The 19,782-nt window shown below is 42.2% G+C and overlaps 2 protein-coding genes and 1 pseudogene across 2 annotated transcripts; all 3 read right to left on the minus strand.

Moving 5' to 3' along the window:
- Nucleotides 1-2,699: 2,699 nt before the first annotated feature.
- LOC119903645 (vegetative cell wall protein gp1-like) lies at nt 2,700-3,757 on the minus strand. Its single transcript, XM_038719882.1, has 2 exons — nt 3,542-3,757; nt 2,700-3,377 (listed from the first exon to the last, which is right to left on the minus strand). Exons 1-2 carry the CDS (start codon nt 3,755-3,757, stop codon nt 2,700-2,702), a joined length of 894 nt encoding a protein of 297 aa, XP_038575810.1.
- Nucleotides 3,758-5,660: 1,903 nt separating this feature from the next.
- On the minus strand, nt 5,661-6,581 carry LOC119903777 (olfactory receptor 6N2-like). Its single transcript, XM_038720018.1, has one exon. It carries the CDS (start codon nt 6,579-6,581, stop codon nt 5,661-5,663), a length of 921 nt encoding a protein of 306 aa, XP_038575946.1.
- Nucleotides 6,582-13,787: 7,206 nt separating this feature from the next.
- Nucleotides 13,788-14,688, minus strand: LOC119903647 (annotated as a pseudogene).
- Between the last annotated feature and the right edge of the window lie 5,094 nt (nt 14,689-19,782).

Here is a 19,782-nt window from a genome sequence, read left to right on the forward strand (position 1 = left end):
GCCACATTGAAGGGTTTTTCTATCCGACACCCCTATCAGCAGGGCAATATTATTTATTTGTACCTTCCAAAGCAGTTTCAAATTACAGTTGGAAAATTAATCCGTTTTATAAGTGACACAGCTGTGGTTAAAGGACTCCTGTGACTCCTGTATGGCAGCTTTGCATGATTTAAAGTTCAAAAATATAATTTTCTGTCTTATACAGGCCCTTCATGTAGGCCTTCGTTTCAGCCTCTGTCTGAAACAAGCTGTAGACGCTCCTGTCTCTTTGAACCCCCCCCTGACCTGAAGCATGTTACCAGGCTGTTGTTGTCGCTGAGCGGTACAAATGATCATTTATGGAATATACCTCAGAGCTGTTGGTAGAAAAAGCTTTTAAACAGAGCGTTCAGAACAGGAGTTAATCTGAGGTTTTGGCTCACAGGGATTTCTACTTAACCTCATTATCATCGTCATCATTGTAGAAAAGTCATAAAATACGGAAAAGCATAATAGGTTTCCTTTCAGATTTGGATTTGTTTAGGCAAAAATACGACTTTGTTAGGTTTAAGGGAAGATTATAGTTTGGGTTTAAATTGATACTCCAATTAGAACTACGATTTAACTTCACACTGACGTCAAAGGAAAGCTTTTAAGAGAAGTGATGTAACAAAGGTAAAAAAAAAAAGAGGTAAGGGCTGAAACTAAGAAAGCTACAGTTAATTAGAAAGACAATATAGAGACAAAATTTAGAAGAAATAACCCAAGAGCTAAAAGAAAATGCCCAGGTGTTATTAGATGTGGAATAATAAGGCAGTTAGTCTTGATGGCTTTAACTCTGATACCCAAGTAGCTGACAGTTAAATGAGTTATAATTTTGGTTTGATAAACACGATTTTACAGAGCAGACAGATGAGCTGAGGAGCAGGACTAGGTTAGGTCCAAATTACCATGGATGTTGACACTGTTGCAAAATTGTTTAGGCACACCCATAGCAGAAAGAACCTGGGCCCTGATGTAATCTGTGGAAAGGTGCTTAAAACCTGTTTAGAGGAGCTTTGCAGTATTTTTGACATTATTTTTATGGAATCTCTGGAGCTATAAAAGATACCAGCAATCTGGAAACACTCAATTATTGTCCCTGTCACCAAATGTATAAACCCAAAGTCCTTAAATGATTTTAGACCTGTAGCACTAGAGAAGCACTCAGAAGCAGGTACAGGGTTCTTAAGATCCCCTGCAGTTTGCTTATAGAACGGCAGAGGTGTTTAGGATACCACCCTGAAGCTGCTGAACTGTGTGTAAGAGTTAATGGTGACCTCTCATTTAAACTCCACTCATCTACTGGTTCACCCCAAGGACACGCTCTCTCTACCCATCTTTATATTCTCTACCCAAATAGCTGTCAGAGCAAGTTTGAGAATAGACATATAAAGTTTTGCAGATGACTCCATCATAGTTAGCCCGCGGAATGGGAGGGGGGACTAGATCATGGGCTAATAATCAATTACTTTGTGTCATAGTGTAAAGACTCCTAGAGCCCTTGAACTGAATATGTGCAAAACCAAGGACATGATTATTGATTTTAGGAAATCGGCACCCATCCCAAAACTTAACTAAGATTGATTTGGTGGATAACCACATATTTTGTTAGGGGGCTGCAGTATGTGTGAGCAAGTTGAGGACCCAAACGTAAGACACCAGAGCTGAGCAGGCAGAGTTCAGTGATTTATTAAATCTAAGCGAGCACACTTACAGGCAGTGGCCGAGTCCGGAACAAAAACCAAAGGCACGGAGTACATACATCCAAACACAGGGAGATACACAGGGTAGGATCACAGAACGCAAGAGACAGACCACAATAATCCAACACAGACAGAATGACACAGGCATTAAGTAACGAGCAGGGAGGTGGTCAACAGGTGAAAGACATAAGAGGGACTAATCAGACACAGGGACAAGCTAAACACAAACACTAGAAACAGACAACTTCAAAATAAACCAGGAAGTAAAGCAGGCGACAACAGACCAAGACCAAACCAAAATGCAGAATACAAACTGGAGCTGGAACACAGACCAGGCTAAAAACTAATCATACAGATAGACTACAAACGTAACAAGGGAAACAGACCGAACTAGGATCAAACAGAACACAAAGCAGGCATAGGCAAAATAACAACACAGAAGTACAGAGACCATGAGTAAACACTAAGACACAGAACTAAAATGCAGGACTAAGTAGTAAGACAAGAAAACAGAATGAGAACCATCACAAAATCTTCACAAGAATAAACAAGGCAAAACAGTAGAACTCAAAACACAGACAGGGAACTAAAACAAGACCAAAATCCTTAAATCATAACATATTTGGGTAGTATGTTTGATAAAGGTTGTGATTTCAGGCTAATGCAGATGCCATTTCTAAAAAGCTACAACAACATAATTACTCCTTTAGGAAAAATTACTATTTTTATGTGTGCACTAATATGATGGCTCTGTTCTACAGACCTTTTTACTTGGTGCTGCCTTTATGTATTGTGGCGTGGTTTTGGAACCGGAATCTGTATGAGAACAGGCTTGGTCTGGTTAGGGGTTAGGGTTGTCCCTGTGTCCTGTCGGGTATGATGTCTTCACGTTGTATTTATGATGGATTGAATGCGTTTTAATACCCGACCGCAACCAAACTTACCCTACTGTTCCAAAAAAAATGTGACTTGACCTCATCCTAGGAGGCCTGGAACCTCAAGCAGCAGAGCTGGACTGAAGGCCGGCAAATGGACAATGGGGTAGATGTCCATGGACTGGATGGCTGGGCAGAGGTCCACGGACTGAGCTGCTGGGCTGATGACCACCGGCGAGACAGCTGGGCTGAGGTCCGAGGGTTGAGCACAGGGAGCAGGAGTTGGCTGGACCACCGGCGGGACTGGTACCGATCGGACCACCAACAGGGAACGAGGAGCAGGAGTCAGCTGGACCACCGGCGGAGTTGTTACCGGTCGGACCACCGATGGAGAACAGGAAGCAAGGAGTTGGCGGGACCACCAATGGAGCTGGTGTTGTCGGACCACCGAAGGGGCACAAGGAACAGGAGTTGGCTGGGCCGCCAATGGAGCTGGTGCTGGTCGGACCACCAACGAGGGACCAGGGACGGGAATGGGTCCGACCTCTGGCGAAGCTGGTGCTGGTTGAGACTGCTGGTGACAGGAACCGTGATGACCACTTCTCCTCCTATGGCCACCAGGGAAGATGACCAGGCGAGTCCTCTCAAATGAATGCTGGTGGTCTGGATCATGTGGATCAAGCGCTAGCTGGCCGGGAATCAGGCAGGGCAGGCATGGGGCTAGCTGGCCGACTGGTTTGGGACTAGCAGGCCGGGAGGAAGAAGCCTCCCACCAGGGCTAGCAGCGCAAGCCGGGCAGGTTACAGGCAGGACAGGCGGAGGGCTAGCAGCACTAGCCGGGCAGGACAAGAGGATGCTTCCCAGTAGGCAGCTAGCAGGCCGGGAACTAGACCTGTGGAGGCTAGCTGACTGGGGGCTGGCAGACTGGTGCTCAGTACTCACAGGCCAGGGGTCAGGCTTGGTGTGAGCTGGCTGAGTCTCCAGCCGGCAGCTAGTAGGCTGGGGATCGGGCGGCCTGGTGCTAGCTGGCAGCCTGTTAGCTGGCACTGAGGTAACAGGCTGAGCTCTAGCACACAGGGGGGTTGCAGAGCAGAACTTTGACACAGTCTCCAGAGCGAAACTTTTTCTCCATCTTGAAGAGGCCACGAGCAAGGCCATTTCCGAATCCGTGCCCCACATGGTAGAAAGCAACCGAAAAAACTGAGGCTCCTCGTCTGCCAGCACCTCTCTGGGCACCACCAAAGCCTCCCAGGTGCTGGGCAGTTTGATAATGTCTGCTGGGTCCAAATGTGGTCTGGTCACTCTGTCAGGGTCTGTGTGGTGAGCAGGTTGTTGGACCCAAATGCAACAAAAGGCGAGCACACTTACAAATCAGAGTGGCTGATAAAACAAAGTCCAAAACAAGGTAATCCAAACAGAAATCCACAATCTAAAACAACAGGGTGACAAGACAAGCAAGGCAAGCTAAACAGGACAACACACTGTAATGACCAGACAAAGACTAAACAGAAACACCAGGTATATATACACACACACACACAGGGACTAATGAGCAGGGCGGGAGCAACACAGGTGACAGGGACAAAGGTTAACGAGGCAGGCAGGGAGACAGTAGGGAAAACAGAGAGGCAGGCAGAGACAACAGGGGGCAACAGAAAGGCAGGCAGGCAGAGACAGCAAAGGGGAACAGAGAGGCAGGCAGGCAGAGTGATAACTGGGCAAACAGACGGAACACTTTACAGGCAGACATGGGGCAAGATACATAACCAACACTGACAGAATACATGTTACAAAATACCAGACAAGAATCCAACTTCAGACAATAACAGAAACTTATGTAAACAGACAAACACCGACCAACTATAACACAAGGATCATAACAGACAAAACCCAATGAGAACACAGAGCCAGAACACAGAGTACAGAGTACACAAGACATGACTGAATCCCAAAACAAAGACTAACTATATAACAGATACTGGAGACAGGGCAATATACAGGACAGAACCCAAAACTCAACATACTATAAGACTTTACTATTTAGATAATAAAAGACTACAAATAAGACCGACTGGGAACCAAAACAGAGCAGACACGCCCACAGTGTGACACATAGTTGGTTAATGTTTATGTTTACCATGTCAAGCTTGTTTGCTTTTTTTTGTCTGTACGCATAAATGACTTTATTCAGTTTTAATTCAGGCTTTTTCTATGCCTCTTTCTTTGAACAATGTTTGGACAAATGACATCTAGCTCTCCGAAGCAGGTCTGAACTGACAGTCAGTCAGGAATAGTATCTCAGTCTCATCTAAAGTATGTCTTCTTCATTCAACCCCCAAATTAAAAATGTTGTACAACTCCATAGCCTATTTCTCATGTAGGCCAAATGTTCCCCAGTCTCTGCACTGTCTGTCAATTTGATACATAGGGCTCCTGTATACATATGATATGAATTGTCACATACTCACAGTCAGTTTTACTACTTCACAACAGTTATTTGTTTAATCTGTCCATTCATGAAAAACATGTATTATTTATGGCTACCACAGCAGCTAGGTTGCCTGCCCGTTAAAGCAGAAAAAAACATGATCTATGCCTCCCATTACTTTATTTCAATTATTATTTATTCTCTATTAATGGGATTCTGCTTATTCCTGGACAAGTACCGTTATTTCTTATTTTTGCTGATTTGCTGGTTTTCCTTTGCTCTCAGTGTGGACTGTACACATTGGCCTGTGTAGTCAATGCACATATTAAACAAAATGGCCACACAAATGGGCCATTCAAAGTGACATGCTTCTTCTTCAGACGTCTGAAAAGCTTGTGAATGACTAACAAAGCTGCAGCTGACATAAACTAAACATATTTTTTAATAACTGCAGCAAATAGAACAATGTAATGACTACTCAAAGTTATTGTTTCCATGACAAATTGTGTAGCTGTTTTATACAGCATGGAAGCAACTCAAAGATCTCAACATTAGCATCTCTGCATTATTAAGGAAGAGACTGCACATTTCCATCACTAACATCACTATTACTGTAACATCACTTTTAATACATTAGATCGCTTTGGTTCGACAAAAAAACTTCTTTAGGGGTTTAGTAATTTCTTTCATTTTTAGTCCATATATAACTGAATTGAAGAGAGGATAATACAAAAATGCTTGTAAAGTCATTATTGAATGGATATCAGATCGCACTTCCAGATGTATTACAATGATATCATATCCACACAAACAGGAAAAGCAGATTAAAACCAACAGGTGAGGTAAACAGGTCTGTGCAGCTTTTTTTCTGACTTCTCTACCACTTCGATAGGAAATTATAAGTATTCTGGTGTATGTAAAAAGTATGAAGAGCAAAGGGAGAAGTGCCATGCTTACAAGAGAAAACATATCAAATATAGACCGTTCTTTTGAAGGCACACAGTAGAGACTGTAAATTGAATTGTTACAAAAAATTGCATCTAAAGTTAAATGACAGAGCTTCACATTAGCACTTAGTATTATTGGGACTGCAACCTGGCAAGCAGGCACAAGCCAAGCTAAACCCAGCATAATACTCACTATGGTTTTTGTCATGATAACTGGATATTGCAGAGGTTTACATATAGACACATATCTGTCATAGGCCATGGCTGCCAACAGGAAGAAATCTGAAGCACAAAAGGTGTAATATAGAAAACATTGCAAGAGACAGGCTGAATATGATATAATCTGTTTTTCAGATAAAAAGTTCACTAACAACTTTGGGTACAGAGTAGTGCAACAAGCAATAGAGTTCACTAGTAGCGCTGCAATGAAAATGTACATAGGCTCATGGAGGTTCTTGTGTATCCAAATAATGCACACAATGATGAAACTAAAGCAGATTGTTAGAATATATACTATAAACATAATAAAAAATAACAAATACCTGTATTTTCCCATTTCCTCATATCCAATGAGAGTTATATATGTTACATTGAATTCATCATCCATGAAGAATGTCACAAATTAAACCATTAATAAATAACACCGGAATTATAACAAGCACAGATGAATAAACTGAGACAAGAATTCTTAATTTGAAGATTACATTAACACAGTACGTGTTTTTCTTTGATACTTGACCTTAAACTGCACTTGGTGTGTGTTCATCCTCAGAGTTCTGAATGTCGGACCAAATATTTTATGACTTTTCTTCACCCTCCATGGAGCTCATTAAATCTTCCACCAAGAGCTGTTATCATGTGAACAACTTCACCAAACTCTGGAGGCCGTGAACCCATAGGTGCTGAACTTTATTTATCGGTTTGTTTTCTCTTTACATTTTTCTGTCTCCTTAAACTTGGTGCAACCTGACCTGCATGTGAACTAATCATAGTACAACACGTCAACAACACATCAAGTTGAACTTTCACTGCGTTCATAAAAATGCAGTTTGAAGTTCTACACACAATGACCAACAAAACACTGCTTTACTTTTAATCAAAAGTAATGGGCTCCTACAACATCTACAACTGCAAATGTGTGAGCAACAAAATCAACCTGTTGATGGCCTAAACCCACAGGCATTGTCTGACCTTCTTTACTTAAGGTAAGACTTTATTAAATAAATTACATTCTAAAGTGGTAGGAAACATAAATAACCATTTTAAAAAACAATTTCAACATTAAAGCTGCAAGCAACATTGGATGGGCCCTCTCACCGCGACACGCGTACAATTGCCATCGACCAATGAGACTAAGAATTTTCATGCACTTCGGACGCTGCATGAAAGAGTTAAATGTCACTTTCTGTGTCCCCAATGTGGTGCTAGAGAACACCTGTAAATTACACATTATATCCCAGTACGTCAAGTTGGGAACACACAATTCTTTCAAATCACGAGTGTCACACAGTACTTACCGCCTGTTTTCAGTAGATGGCGTGTAGATACAGTTTTGCATGAAAGTGAGTACACCCCTCAAATTTTTGTAGATATTTGATTATGTCTTTTCATGTGGCAACACTGAAGAAATGACATGACTTTGCTACAGGTGAAACTCGAACAATTAGCATATCGTGCAAAAGTTCATTTATTTCAGTAATTCAACTTAAAAGGTGAAACTAAATATATTATATAGACTCATTACATGCAAAGTGAGATATTTCAAGCCTTTATTTGATATATTTTCAATGATTATTGCATCCAGCTTATGAAAACCTCAAATTCAAAATCTCAGAAAATTACATGAAATCAATAAAAAAAAAAGTATTTTAAATACAGAAATGTCAGCCCTTTGAGAAGTATAATCATGCATATGTACTCAGTACTTGGTTTGGGCCCCTTTTGCATGAATTACTGCCTCAATGCGGCGTGGCATGGATGCTATCAGCCTGTGGCACTGCTGAGGTGTTATGGAAGACCAGGATGCTTCAATAGCAGCTTTCAGCTCTTCTGCATTGTTCGCTCTCATGTCTTTCATCTTTCTCTTGGCAATGCCCCATAGATTCTCTATGGGGTTCAGGTCAGGCCAGTTTGCTGGCTAATCAAGCACAGTAATCCCATGGTCACTGAACCAGGTTTTGGTACTTTTGGCAGTGTGGGCAGGTGCCAAGTCCTGCTGGAAAATGAAGTCAGCATCTCCATAAAGCTCGTCTGCTGAAGGAAGCATAAAGTGCTCTAAAATGTCCTGGTAGACGGCTGCGCTGACTCTGGACTTAATAAAGCACAGTGGACCAACACCAGCAGATGACATGGCTCCCCAAACCAACACAGACTGTGGAAACGTCTTGGGGTTTGTCTGCAGGATACATGGGACAATGGCTGCTGGTGGTCGCAGGGGAAAATACGCTAATCTCTGCCGGCTGTGGTTCAGTGTGCCCGTCTGTTTCAACAGAAAAACAAAAATAAACATTAACGTTTGTGACGAACACCACGATTCAACACCGCTAGGGTTTGTTGTTAGCATGTAGGCTAATGGACATGTGGCCAACGTTTGCTTTTGGCTAGGGGAACAATTACATAGTGTTAACTTATACAATTTACCGTGACTGTAAAACGTTACAGCATTTAACATGCCTCATGTGAAACATTATGAGACGTACCTTCAGTAGACACGTTGTCCATTTCTCTGTCTTCGAGGGTTTCCAGCAAGGCAGTAGCCAAGTCTATTGTTGCGGCGGTGTCAGAGAAGGCTGGCCTGTGACCAAGCAATGCATCCAGACGGTCAAACCACTTGCTGGTCCACCAGTCAGAGCCACTTCTGTTGTTGTGGTCCTTGATTTTCTTGTAGTCCTGTTTCAGTTTTTTTAGCTTTCCCCGTGTGAATAATGTTAAGCTAGCGTAGCATGCTGGATATTTTTGCATACACTTTATCATTGCAAATCGCCATTTCTAATTCCCGCTGGATTTCGTCCTCGGCATAAATACTCAGTAAGGCCTAGACATCGGTCGGCTGATTTCTTCTCCATCTTCTGTTATCAGTACTTCAGTCACAAATAATGACAAATTACGATGGCCACAGACTTTTAGAAATAGTGGTTCCAAACCTTCTGTGCGAGCCTCTACCCGACCAGTCAGAAATGTTCAGCACTACAGCCCCACCCCCCCAAAGTACCGGTACTTTTGGAAGGTACTACCCCCGAGCAGGGTCTTTTTAGGGGGTAAAATGAAGACCATAGAACTACATTTAGACCCTGGTCCCTCTGGTGGGAACGGAGTGAGTTCCTCCAAAGGTTCTTAGTTCCGGGGTATAGTTCCTCTGGTCGAAACGCAGCTCTAGAGATTCTTGGCTTTAAGATGAACACCACAAGCCACACAGAGCATTACCCCCCATGGAGCAGAAGGCTAGAGGCCAAGATCAAGGCAACACGAAGAGAGGTTAGTCAGCTCTCTGAGCTACAGAAAGGTGCAAAGAAGGGGCTACCTAAGAAATACAACAAGCTGTCGATACCTGAGGCTCTCGAAACTGCCAAACAAAGACTTACCGCTCTGGCTACCTGCCTAAAGAGGCAGGTACCAAGAGATGGACAGCACCAGGCCCTGACATGATCCACACCTAGTGGCTGAAGAAACTAACTGCTCTCCATGAACGGCTGGCAGCACAAATGAACCAACTGCTGATGGATGGGATCTACCCAGAATGGTTAACCCAAGGATCATGAAGGATCCCCAGAAGTGAACAAACCCATCCAACTACCGGCCAATAACCTGCCTCTGCACAACATGGAAGCTCCTGTCAGGCATCATAGCGGCTAAGATAAGTAGGCACATGGTTCAATACATGTACAGGGCCCAGAAGGGAGTCGGCAGTAATACCAAGGGAGCCAAGCACCAGCTACTGGTTGACAGAGCAGTCACTCGAGACTCCAAGACCAGGCAGACCAATCTGTGCACCGCCTGGATTGATTATAAGAAAGCCTACAACTCAATGCCACATACATGGATACTGGAATGCTTGTGTGGCAAGACGAGGGTCTGATTCTACAGGTGCTGGTCATATAATTAGAACATCATCAAAAAGTTGATTTATTTCAGTAATTCCATTCAAAAAGTGAAACTTGGATATTATATTCATTCATTACACACAGACTGATATATTTCAAATGTTTATTTCATTTAATTGTGATGACTAAAACTGACAACTAATGAAAATCCCAAATTCAGCTGTTAACCATCAGCTAAACTGTTGCGCCACAGGCCATGACAGCCGTGACAGCACTCGCATCAGCACACCACAACGCTGGACCACCGTCGCCAACAGTTGAGACGCCCAACCCAGGTAAGAGAGAGCCCGAGACAGGTGCATACTCACCTGTACTTATAGGCCACGGCAGCGGCATCCGGTTGTCAGGGCACCAGTGCAGTGCCATATAGTGGTGAGAGGGAGAAAAACCCTCGACCTGCCACACTTGGAAATGTACAAGATCAACAGGACACTAATAGCCTTCATCAAGAACTCAATGGGGCTGTGGAAAACAAGTCTGGAAGCCAAATCAAAGCCAATTGCACAAGTCATCATTAAGTGCTGCTGTTCTGCATAAGCCTGAAACCCCTCAGCCAGATCATCACAAAGACTGGCTACGGATACAGGTTCCGAAGTGGAACAACCATCAGTCACCTCCTCTACATGGATGACATCAAGCTGTATGCCAGAAATGAGCGAGACATCGGCTCACTGATCCACACAACCAGGATCTACAGCAACAGCACTGGAATATCGTTCGGACTGGACAAGTGTGGTCGCATGGTATCAAAAAGAGGGAAGATGATCAGAACTGACGGGACTGAACTACCAGAAAGCCACATTGCAGATGTTCAGGACAGCTACAAATACCTTGGTGTGTAACGGAAACCATGAGAAGGCAGCAAGGAAGTCCGCCACAGCCAAATACCTACAGAGAGTAAGGCAGGTTCTGAAAAGTCAGCTGAATGGGAAAAACAAGATCCGAGCCATCAATACATACGCAATGCCAGTCATCAGATACCCCACTGGTATAATAAACTGGCCAAATGAGGAGATAGAAGCTACTGACATAAAGACAAGAGAGCCCCTCACAATGCATGGAGGGTTTCATCCCAAATCCAGCACCCTGAGATTGTACACCAAGCTAGTGAGTGTCGAGACCACTGTACAGGATGAAATGACAAAGATCCAAGCATACATCAGGAAGATGGCCCCCAAAGATGAAGGGCTTAGTGAATACCTCAGGCAGCAGAAACACTAGGATGAGGACGAGGAAGATGAAGAACCTTCATGGAGAGACAAGCCGCTGCACAGCATGTAGCACAGTCAAATAGAAGAAGTGGCTGATATCAAGAAATCCTACCAGTGGCTGGAAAAGGCTGGACTGAAGGACAGCACAGAAGCACTAATCATGGCGGCACAAGAACAGGCACTCAGTACAAGATCAATAGAGGCGGGGGTCTACCACACCAGGCAGGACCCTAGACTGTTCAAGGAGGCCCCTGAGACAGTACAGCACATAACAGCAGGGTGTAAGATGCAGGCAGGAAGTGCGTACATGGAACGCCATAACCAGGTAGCTGGCATAGTGTACAGGAACATCTGATATGAGTATGGGCTGGAAGTCCCAAGGTCAAAATGGAAGACACCTCCTAAGGTAGTTGAGAATGACCGAGCTAAGATCCTGTGGGACTTCAAGATCCAGACTGACAAACTGGTGATGGCTAACCAACCAGACATCGTGTTGATCGACAAACAGCAGAAGAAGGCTGCAGTGATAGATGTGGCAATCCCAAGCGACAGCAACATCAAGAAGAAGGAACACGAGAAGCTTGAGAAATACCAAGGGCTGAAAGAGGAGCTAGAAAAGATGTGGAAAGTAAGAGCAACAGTGGTACCAGTGGTAATCGGAGCACTGGGGGCCGTGACCCCCAGACTGGGAGAGTGGCTACAGCAGATTCCAGGTAAAACATCAGAGGTCTCTGTCCAGATGAGTGTAGGAACAGCTAAGATACTGCGCAGAACCCTCAAACTCCCAGGCCTCTGGTAGAGGACCCGAGCTTGAGGATGACACACACCACCCAGCAAGGGTTTTGAGCTTGTTTTACTTTTTCTGTTTGGTATGCTATATAAATAAAATAAAAATGAATTGAATGTGTACACATATCTGGCCTATAAAAACTTTTCTGCCTGTGATTCTGATGCATTTTTCAAGTCTTCTGACTCCTTATTTTTCCTGTTATCTCCTGTTGCAATCAGCTATGGAAGCTAACAGTTCCCTGTACTGGCATAACCATGTCTCCTTCCCTATACATGACAAATGACTTTCTTCGGTTTTAATAGAAGCTTTCAACATGCCTCTTTTTTTGAACACTGACAAACAACATGTAGCTCTCAGCAGCAGGTCTGGAATAGTATGTCAGTCTCATCTTTCAACCCCAATCATTAGTTTATTTATTATAAATGTATACGTTTTTTAAAAACTGTGAAACAACCCATAGACTATTTCTCATGAAGGCCAAATGCTCTGAATGTGGATCCTGCACATTCTGTCAATTTGATGCATGGGGCTCCTGTATACATATGATTTGTATTGTCAGTTTTACTACTTCATGACACTTATTTGTTTAATCTGTCCATTCATGAAAACATGTATTATCTATGGCTACAGGAGCAGCTTGGTTGCCTGCCAGTTAATGCAAGCAAAACATGACCTGTTCTGTTAGTTATCTATTAGACCATTTTACACGCCTTCATCTCCTGGATTATTGGCCTCTCACCTTGTTATATTTCTGACCTTTTAGTCCCATACACACCAGCCCATAGCTTGAGATCCTCGGGCAGAGGTCTGTTGTCTGTTCCAGAGTCTCGACTGAAAATGAAAGGGGACAGAGCGTTTGCTGTCAGGGCCCCGAGGCTCTGGAACAGCCTGCCCGAGGAAATCAGGTCGGCTGAGTCAGTGAACTCTTTTAAGTCCCTTCTTAAAACATACTTTTATAGGAGAGCTTTTCCCGATCTTATTTGACTTTATTTTATCCCTTTTATTTTATTCTATTTTACTTATTTTATATTTATCTTAACGTGTATTTTAGTCTTTTCAATGTCTTCTTGCTTTTATCTTATATTGTTTCTGTATTATTGTTTTTTGGGTATTATTGTCTTTACACTTGTTAAAGCACTTTGTAACTTGTTTTCGTGCTCTACAATAAAAGATTATTATTATTATTATTATTATTATTATCTGTTAGTGATGAAACATGCCTCCTATTATTTCCTTTATTCTCTGTTAATGGGATTCCTGGATATGTGCTGTTATTTCTTATTGTTGCTAATTTGCAGGTTGTCCTTTGCTTTCAGTGTGGACTGTCCACATTGGCCTGTGTAGTCAACACACCTCTTTATATCCCTATTTGTTAAACATAATTTAAAAAATGGTCACACAAACAGGAGAAACCCTGGGAGATGCCATTTGAAGTAGCTCCAATATGGCCCATGAATGACTAACAAAGCAGCAGCTGACATTAGCAAAAAAAAGATTTAATAACTGCAGCAAAGTGAACAATGTAAAGACAACTCAAAGTGAAGATCCTTTCCACTGTTTCCATGATGAACAGTAAAGAAGATTTTTACAGCATGGAAACAAATCTGTACATAAATACCTTTCAAAGATCAGAAAATTCACATCTCTGCATTATTATAGAAGAAAGGACTGCTCACTAACATCACTATTACTGTAACATCACTTTTAATACATTAGATTGCTTTGGTTCGACAAAACAACTTCTTCAGGTGTTTAGTGATTTCTTTCATATTTAGTCCATATATGACAGGATGGAGGAGAGGAAAATACAAAAACGACTGTAAAATCATTATTGAACGTAAATGAGATTGCAGATCCAGTTGATCTGTTATGATATCATATGCACACAAACAAGAAAAAGAAAATAAAACTATCACATGTGGTAAACAGGTCTGTGCAGCTTTTTTCCTGACTTCTTTACAACTTCGATAGGCTATTACAAGTATTCTAGTGTATGTAAAAAGTATGAAGAGAAAAGGACAAACTGACATGCTTACAAGAGCAAACATTACTAATATATCCCGTGTTTTTGAAGTCCCACAGTAAAGACCGAAAATTGAATTGTTACAAAAAACTGCATTTAAAATGACATGACAGATCTTCATATTAGCACTTAGTATTATTGGGACTGCAACCTGACAAGCAGGCACAAGCCAAGCTAAACCCAGCATAATACTCACTATGGTTTTTGTCATGATAATTTGGATATTGCAGAGGTTTACATATAGACACATATCTGTCATAGGCCATGGCTGCCAACAGGAAGAAATCTGAAGCACATAAGGTGTAAAAAAGAAAACATTGCAAGAGACAGGCTGAATATGATATAATCTGTTTTTCAGATAAAAAGTTCATTAACAACTCTGGGTACATAGCAGTGCAGTAAGCAATAGAGTTCACTAGTAGAGCTGCAATGAAAATGTACATAGGCTCATGGAGGTTTTTGTGTATCCAAATAAGGCACACAATGATGAGACTAAAGAATACTGTAAGAATATACACGATAAACATCATAAAAACAAGAAAATACCTGTATCTGTCCAATTCCACATACCCAACAAGAGTTAAATATGTTACATTGAATTCATAAATCCATGAAGAATGTCACAAATTAAACTATTAATGAAAAAGAAAGGCAGGCATTAACACAGTACATGTATTTGTATTTGATACTGGACCTTAAACTGCACTTGCTGTGTGTTCATCTTCAAAGTTCTGAAAGTGAACTGTCTGAGTCGGACCAAATATTTTATGACTTTTCTTCACCCTCCATGGAGCTCATTAACTCCTCCAGCAAGAGCTGTTATCATGTGAACAACTTCACCAAACTCTGGAGGCCTGAGCCCATAGGTGTTGAAATTTGTTTACATGATGTAATTTCTTTTAACTTTCTTCTGTGTCAAACTCTGGAGGCCTGAAGACACAGGCATTGTTGTGAAGATAAGACATTATTAATTCACGTGTTTCTGGGGTACAACAAACACTATTAAGAGGTTGGAAACAGATAAAGATCTATTTCAAATAAATCAAGTAAATTATATTCATTATATACACTCTCCAGCCACTTTATTAGGTACATCAATTCAATTGCTTGTTAACACAATTTGCCAATAATCAGCCAATCACATGGCAGCAACTCAATGCATTTAGGTATGTAGACATGGTCAACAGAATTTGCTTGCATCAGAATGGGGACCAAAGGGGATTTAAGTGACTTTGAATGTGGCATGGTGGTTTGTGCCAGACAGGCTGGTCTGAGTATTTCAGAAACTTCACGCACATCCATCTCTGGGGTTTACAGAGAAAGCGGCAGTTGTGTGGATGAAAATGGCTTGTTGATGTCAGAGATCAGAGGAGAATGGGCAGACTGGTTCAAGATAACAGAAAGGCAACAGTAACTCAAATACCCACTTGTTACAACCAAGGTATGCAGAATACCATCTCTGAACGCACAACACGTCCAACCTTGAAGCAGATGAGCTACAGCAACAGAAGACCACAGGAAGAACAGGAAACTGAGGCTACAATTCACACAGGCTCACCAAAATTGGACAATAGGAGATTGGTAAAATGGGGCCTGGTCTGATGAGTCTCCATCTTAGCTGCGACATTCAGATGGCTGGGTAAGAGTTTGATGTAAAAAACATGAAAGCATGGATCCATCCTGCCATGTAGTTCAGTCTGGTGGTGGCGTAATGATGTGGGGGATATTTTCTTGGCACGCTTTGGGGCCCCTTAGTACCAATTGAGCATTGTTTAATCACAACAACCTACCTGAGTGGTGTTGCTGACCATGTCCATCCCTTTATGGCCACAGTGTACCTAACTTCTGATGGCTACTTCCAGCAGCATAATTCACCATGTCACAAAGCTCAAGTCATCTGAAACTGGTTTCTTGAACACGACAATTTCACTGAACTCCAAAGGCCTTCACAGTCACCAGATCTCACTCAAATAGTGCACCTTTGGGACATGGTGAAACAGGAGATTCGCATCATGGATGTGCAGCCGACAAATCTGCAGCAACTGGATGATGCTATCATGTCAATATGGACAAAAGTCTCTGAGAAATGTTTCCAACACCTTGCTGAAAGTATGCAACGAAGACAGCAGTTCTGAAGGCAAAAGGGGGTCCAACCTGGTACTAGCAAGATGTACCTAATAAAGTGGCTGGTGAGTGTATATTACAATGCTTAGACCATGAACATCATTAGTGCAATGTGTAGGAAGCTGTGCAAATATTTATGTGCAGATAACAAGCTATTCACATTAAATATCAAAATTAGTTGCAGGCTGGAACGCCACATAGAAGGGTTTTTCTATCCAACACCCCTATCAGTAGGGCACTATTATTTATTTGTACCTTCCAAAACAGTTACAAATTACTGTTGGAAAATGAATCTGTTTTATAAGTGACACAGCTGTGGTTAAAGGAAACCTATTATACTGCATTTCCAGTCCCATATTGTAGTTCTGTGACTCCTGTATGGCAGCTTTGCATGACTTAAAGTTCCAAAAAATAATTTTCTGTCTTATACAGGCCCTTCACGTAGGCCTTCGTTTCAGCCTCTGTCTGAAACAAGCTGTAGACGCTCCTGTCTCTTTGAGCCCCCCCGCCCCCCTCTCCAAGCCCACTGTCTTCTGATTGGCCAAGACCTGAAGCATGTTACCAGGCTGTTGCTGTCGCTGAGCGGTACAGGCAGACTGAGTGTAAATGACTATATACGGAATACCGGCTCAGTCTAGCTCAGAGCTGTTGGTAGAAAAAGCAGTTGAAAACAGAGCGTTCAGAACAGGAGGAAATCTGAGGTTTTGGCTCACAGGGATTTCTTTGTAATACTTTAACCTCATTATTTGAAGCTTTGGCCATGTTTAAGATCATCCAACATTGTATCATTGTAGTTAAGTCATAAAACAGATTTGGATTTTGTTACGACTTGGTTAGGTTTAAGGGAAGATCATAGTTTGGGTTTAAATTGATACTTCATTAAAGGTCAGGTAGCCTTTGTTCCAATTAGAACTACATGATTTAACTTAACACAGACGTCAAAGAAAAGCTTTTAAGAGAAGTGATGTAACAAGGGTTAAAAAAAAGGGCTGAAACTAAGAAAGCTACAATTAATTAGAAAGACAATATAGAGACAAAATTTAGAAGAAATAACCCAAGAGCTGCAAGAAAATGCCCAGGTGTTATTAGATTAATGAATAATAAGGCAGTTAGTCTTGATGGCTTTAACTCTGATACCCAAGTAGCTGACAGTTAAATGAGTTCTAATATAAGTTCGATAAACACAATTTTAAAGAGCAGACAGATGAGCTGAGGAGCAGGACTAGGTTAGGTCCAAATTACCATGGATGTTGACACTGTTGCAAAATTGTTTAGGCACACCCATAGCAGAAAGAACCTGGGCCCTAATGTAATCTGTGGAAAGGTGCTTAAAACCTCTTTTGAGGAGCTTTGCAGTATTTTTGACATTATTTTTATGGAATCTCTGGAGCTACAAAAGATACCAGCAATCTGGAAACACTCAATTATTGTCCCTGTCGCCAAATGTATAAACCCAAAGTCCTTAAATGATTTTAGACCTGTAGCACTAGGGTTCTTAAGATCCCCTGCAGTTTGCTTATAGAATGGGCAGAGGTGTACAGGATACCACCCTGACGCTGCTGAACTGTGTGTGAGAGTTAATGGTGACCTCTCATTTAAGCTCCACTCATCCACTGGTTCACCCCAAGGATACGCTCTCTCCACCCATCTTTATATTCTCTACACAGAGCAAGTTTGAGAACAGATATCATAGTTAGCCTGCGGAATGGGAGGGGGGACTAGATCATGGGCTAATCATCAATTACTTTGTGTCATAGTGTAAAGACTCCTAGAGCCCTTCAACTGAATATGTCCAAAACCAAGGACATGATTATTGATTTTAGGAAGTCGGCACCCATCCCAAAACTTAACTAAGATTGATTTGGTGGATAACCACATATTTTGTTAGGGGGCTGCAGTATGTGTGAGCAAGTTGAGGACCCAAACCCAAGACACCAGAGCTGAGCAGGCAGAGTTCAGTGATTTATTAAATCAAAGCGACACACTTACAGGCAGTGGCCGAGTCCGGAACAAAAACCAAAGGCACGGAGTACATACATCCAAACACAGGGAGATACACAGGGTAGGATCACAGAACGCAAGAGACAGAGCAATACAGCTTCATGCAACAACCACAATAATCCGACACAGACAGAATGGGACACAGGCATTAAGTAACGAGCAGGGAGGTGGTCAACCGGTGAAAGACATGAGGGACTAATCAGACACAGGGACAAGCTAAACACAAACACTAGACACAGACAACTTCAAAATAAACCAGGAAGTAAAGCAGGCGACAACAGACCAAGACCAAACCAAAATGCAGAATACAAACTGGAGCTGGAACACAGACCAGGCTAAAAACTAATCATACAGATAGACTACAAACGTAACAAGGGAAACAGACCGAACTAGGATCAAACAGAACACAAAGCAGGCATAGGCAAAATAACAACACAGAAGTACAGAGACCATGAGTAAACACTAAGACACAGAACTAAAATGCAGGACTAAGTAGTAAGACAAGAAAACAGAATGAGAACCATCACAAAATCTTCACAAGAACAAACAAGGCAAAACGGTAAAACTCAAAACACAGACAGGGAACTAAAACAAGACCAAAATCCTTAAATCATAACATATTTGGGTAGTATGTTGTGACATCTCTGAGCAAGGATCAAAACATCACTATCCTACCTGCTGACAAAGGAAGATGCACGGTAGTACTTAACACAGCGGACTACCAGAACAAAGTCAACACACTACTAATGGACACAAACACGTATGAGACACTGAGACACAAGACCCAACCAGCGGATACAAGAAAAAGGCCATAGAATGTCTACAACAGTTACAGAAGGACAACTCCATCACCCGTGAACAATATTACCGTTTGTATCCTGGAGAAGCCATTCCATGCATTTATGGACTACCCAAGATACACAAAGAAGGAGCCCCACTCAGGCCGATTATCAGTAGCATTAACTCGGTCACCTACAATATTGCCAAACACATTTCTACCATCTTAGCTCCATTGGTGGGAAACATGCCTCACCACGTCCAAAACTCTATTGACTTTGTAAACAAAGTTCAAGGACTAAAACTGGATCCAGATGAAACCATGGTATCCTATGACGTGACTTCTTTGTTCACCTGCATCCCCACCATAGAGGCAGTAGAAACCGTTAGGAAACGGCTAACACAAGACAACACCCTGGACAACAGAACTAGCCTCAGCCCTGACCAAATCTGCAAATTACTCGACCTCTGTCTAAACACCACCTACTTCCAGTACAACGGTGGATTCTACAGACAGAAGCATGGCTGTGCCACGGGCTCACCAGTATCCCCGATTGTGGCAAACATCTACATGGAAGAAGTGGAGAGTAAAGCCCTCAACTCCTTCAGAGGAATAGCACCGAGCCACTGGTACAGATATGTGGACGACACCTGGGTCAAAATTAAAAGCCAGGAAGTGCAAGCCTTCACAGAACACATCAACTCTGTGGACAGTAACATCAAGTTCACACGAGAAGATGTTCACAACAACAGTTTGGCCTTCATGGACTGCGCTGTACACA

The sequence above is a fragment of the Micropterus salmoides genome, unplaced genomic scaffold (genome assembly GCF_014851395.1).
Source record: "Micropterus salmoides isolate LMB-PRFRI ecotype aquatic unplaced genomic scaffold, ASM1485139v1 Ms_hic_scaffold_15, whole genome shotgun sequence".
Taxonomy (NCBI): Eukaryota; Metazoa; Chordata; class Actinopteri; order Centrarchiformes; family Centrarchidae; genus Micropterus; species Micropterus salmoides.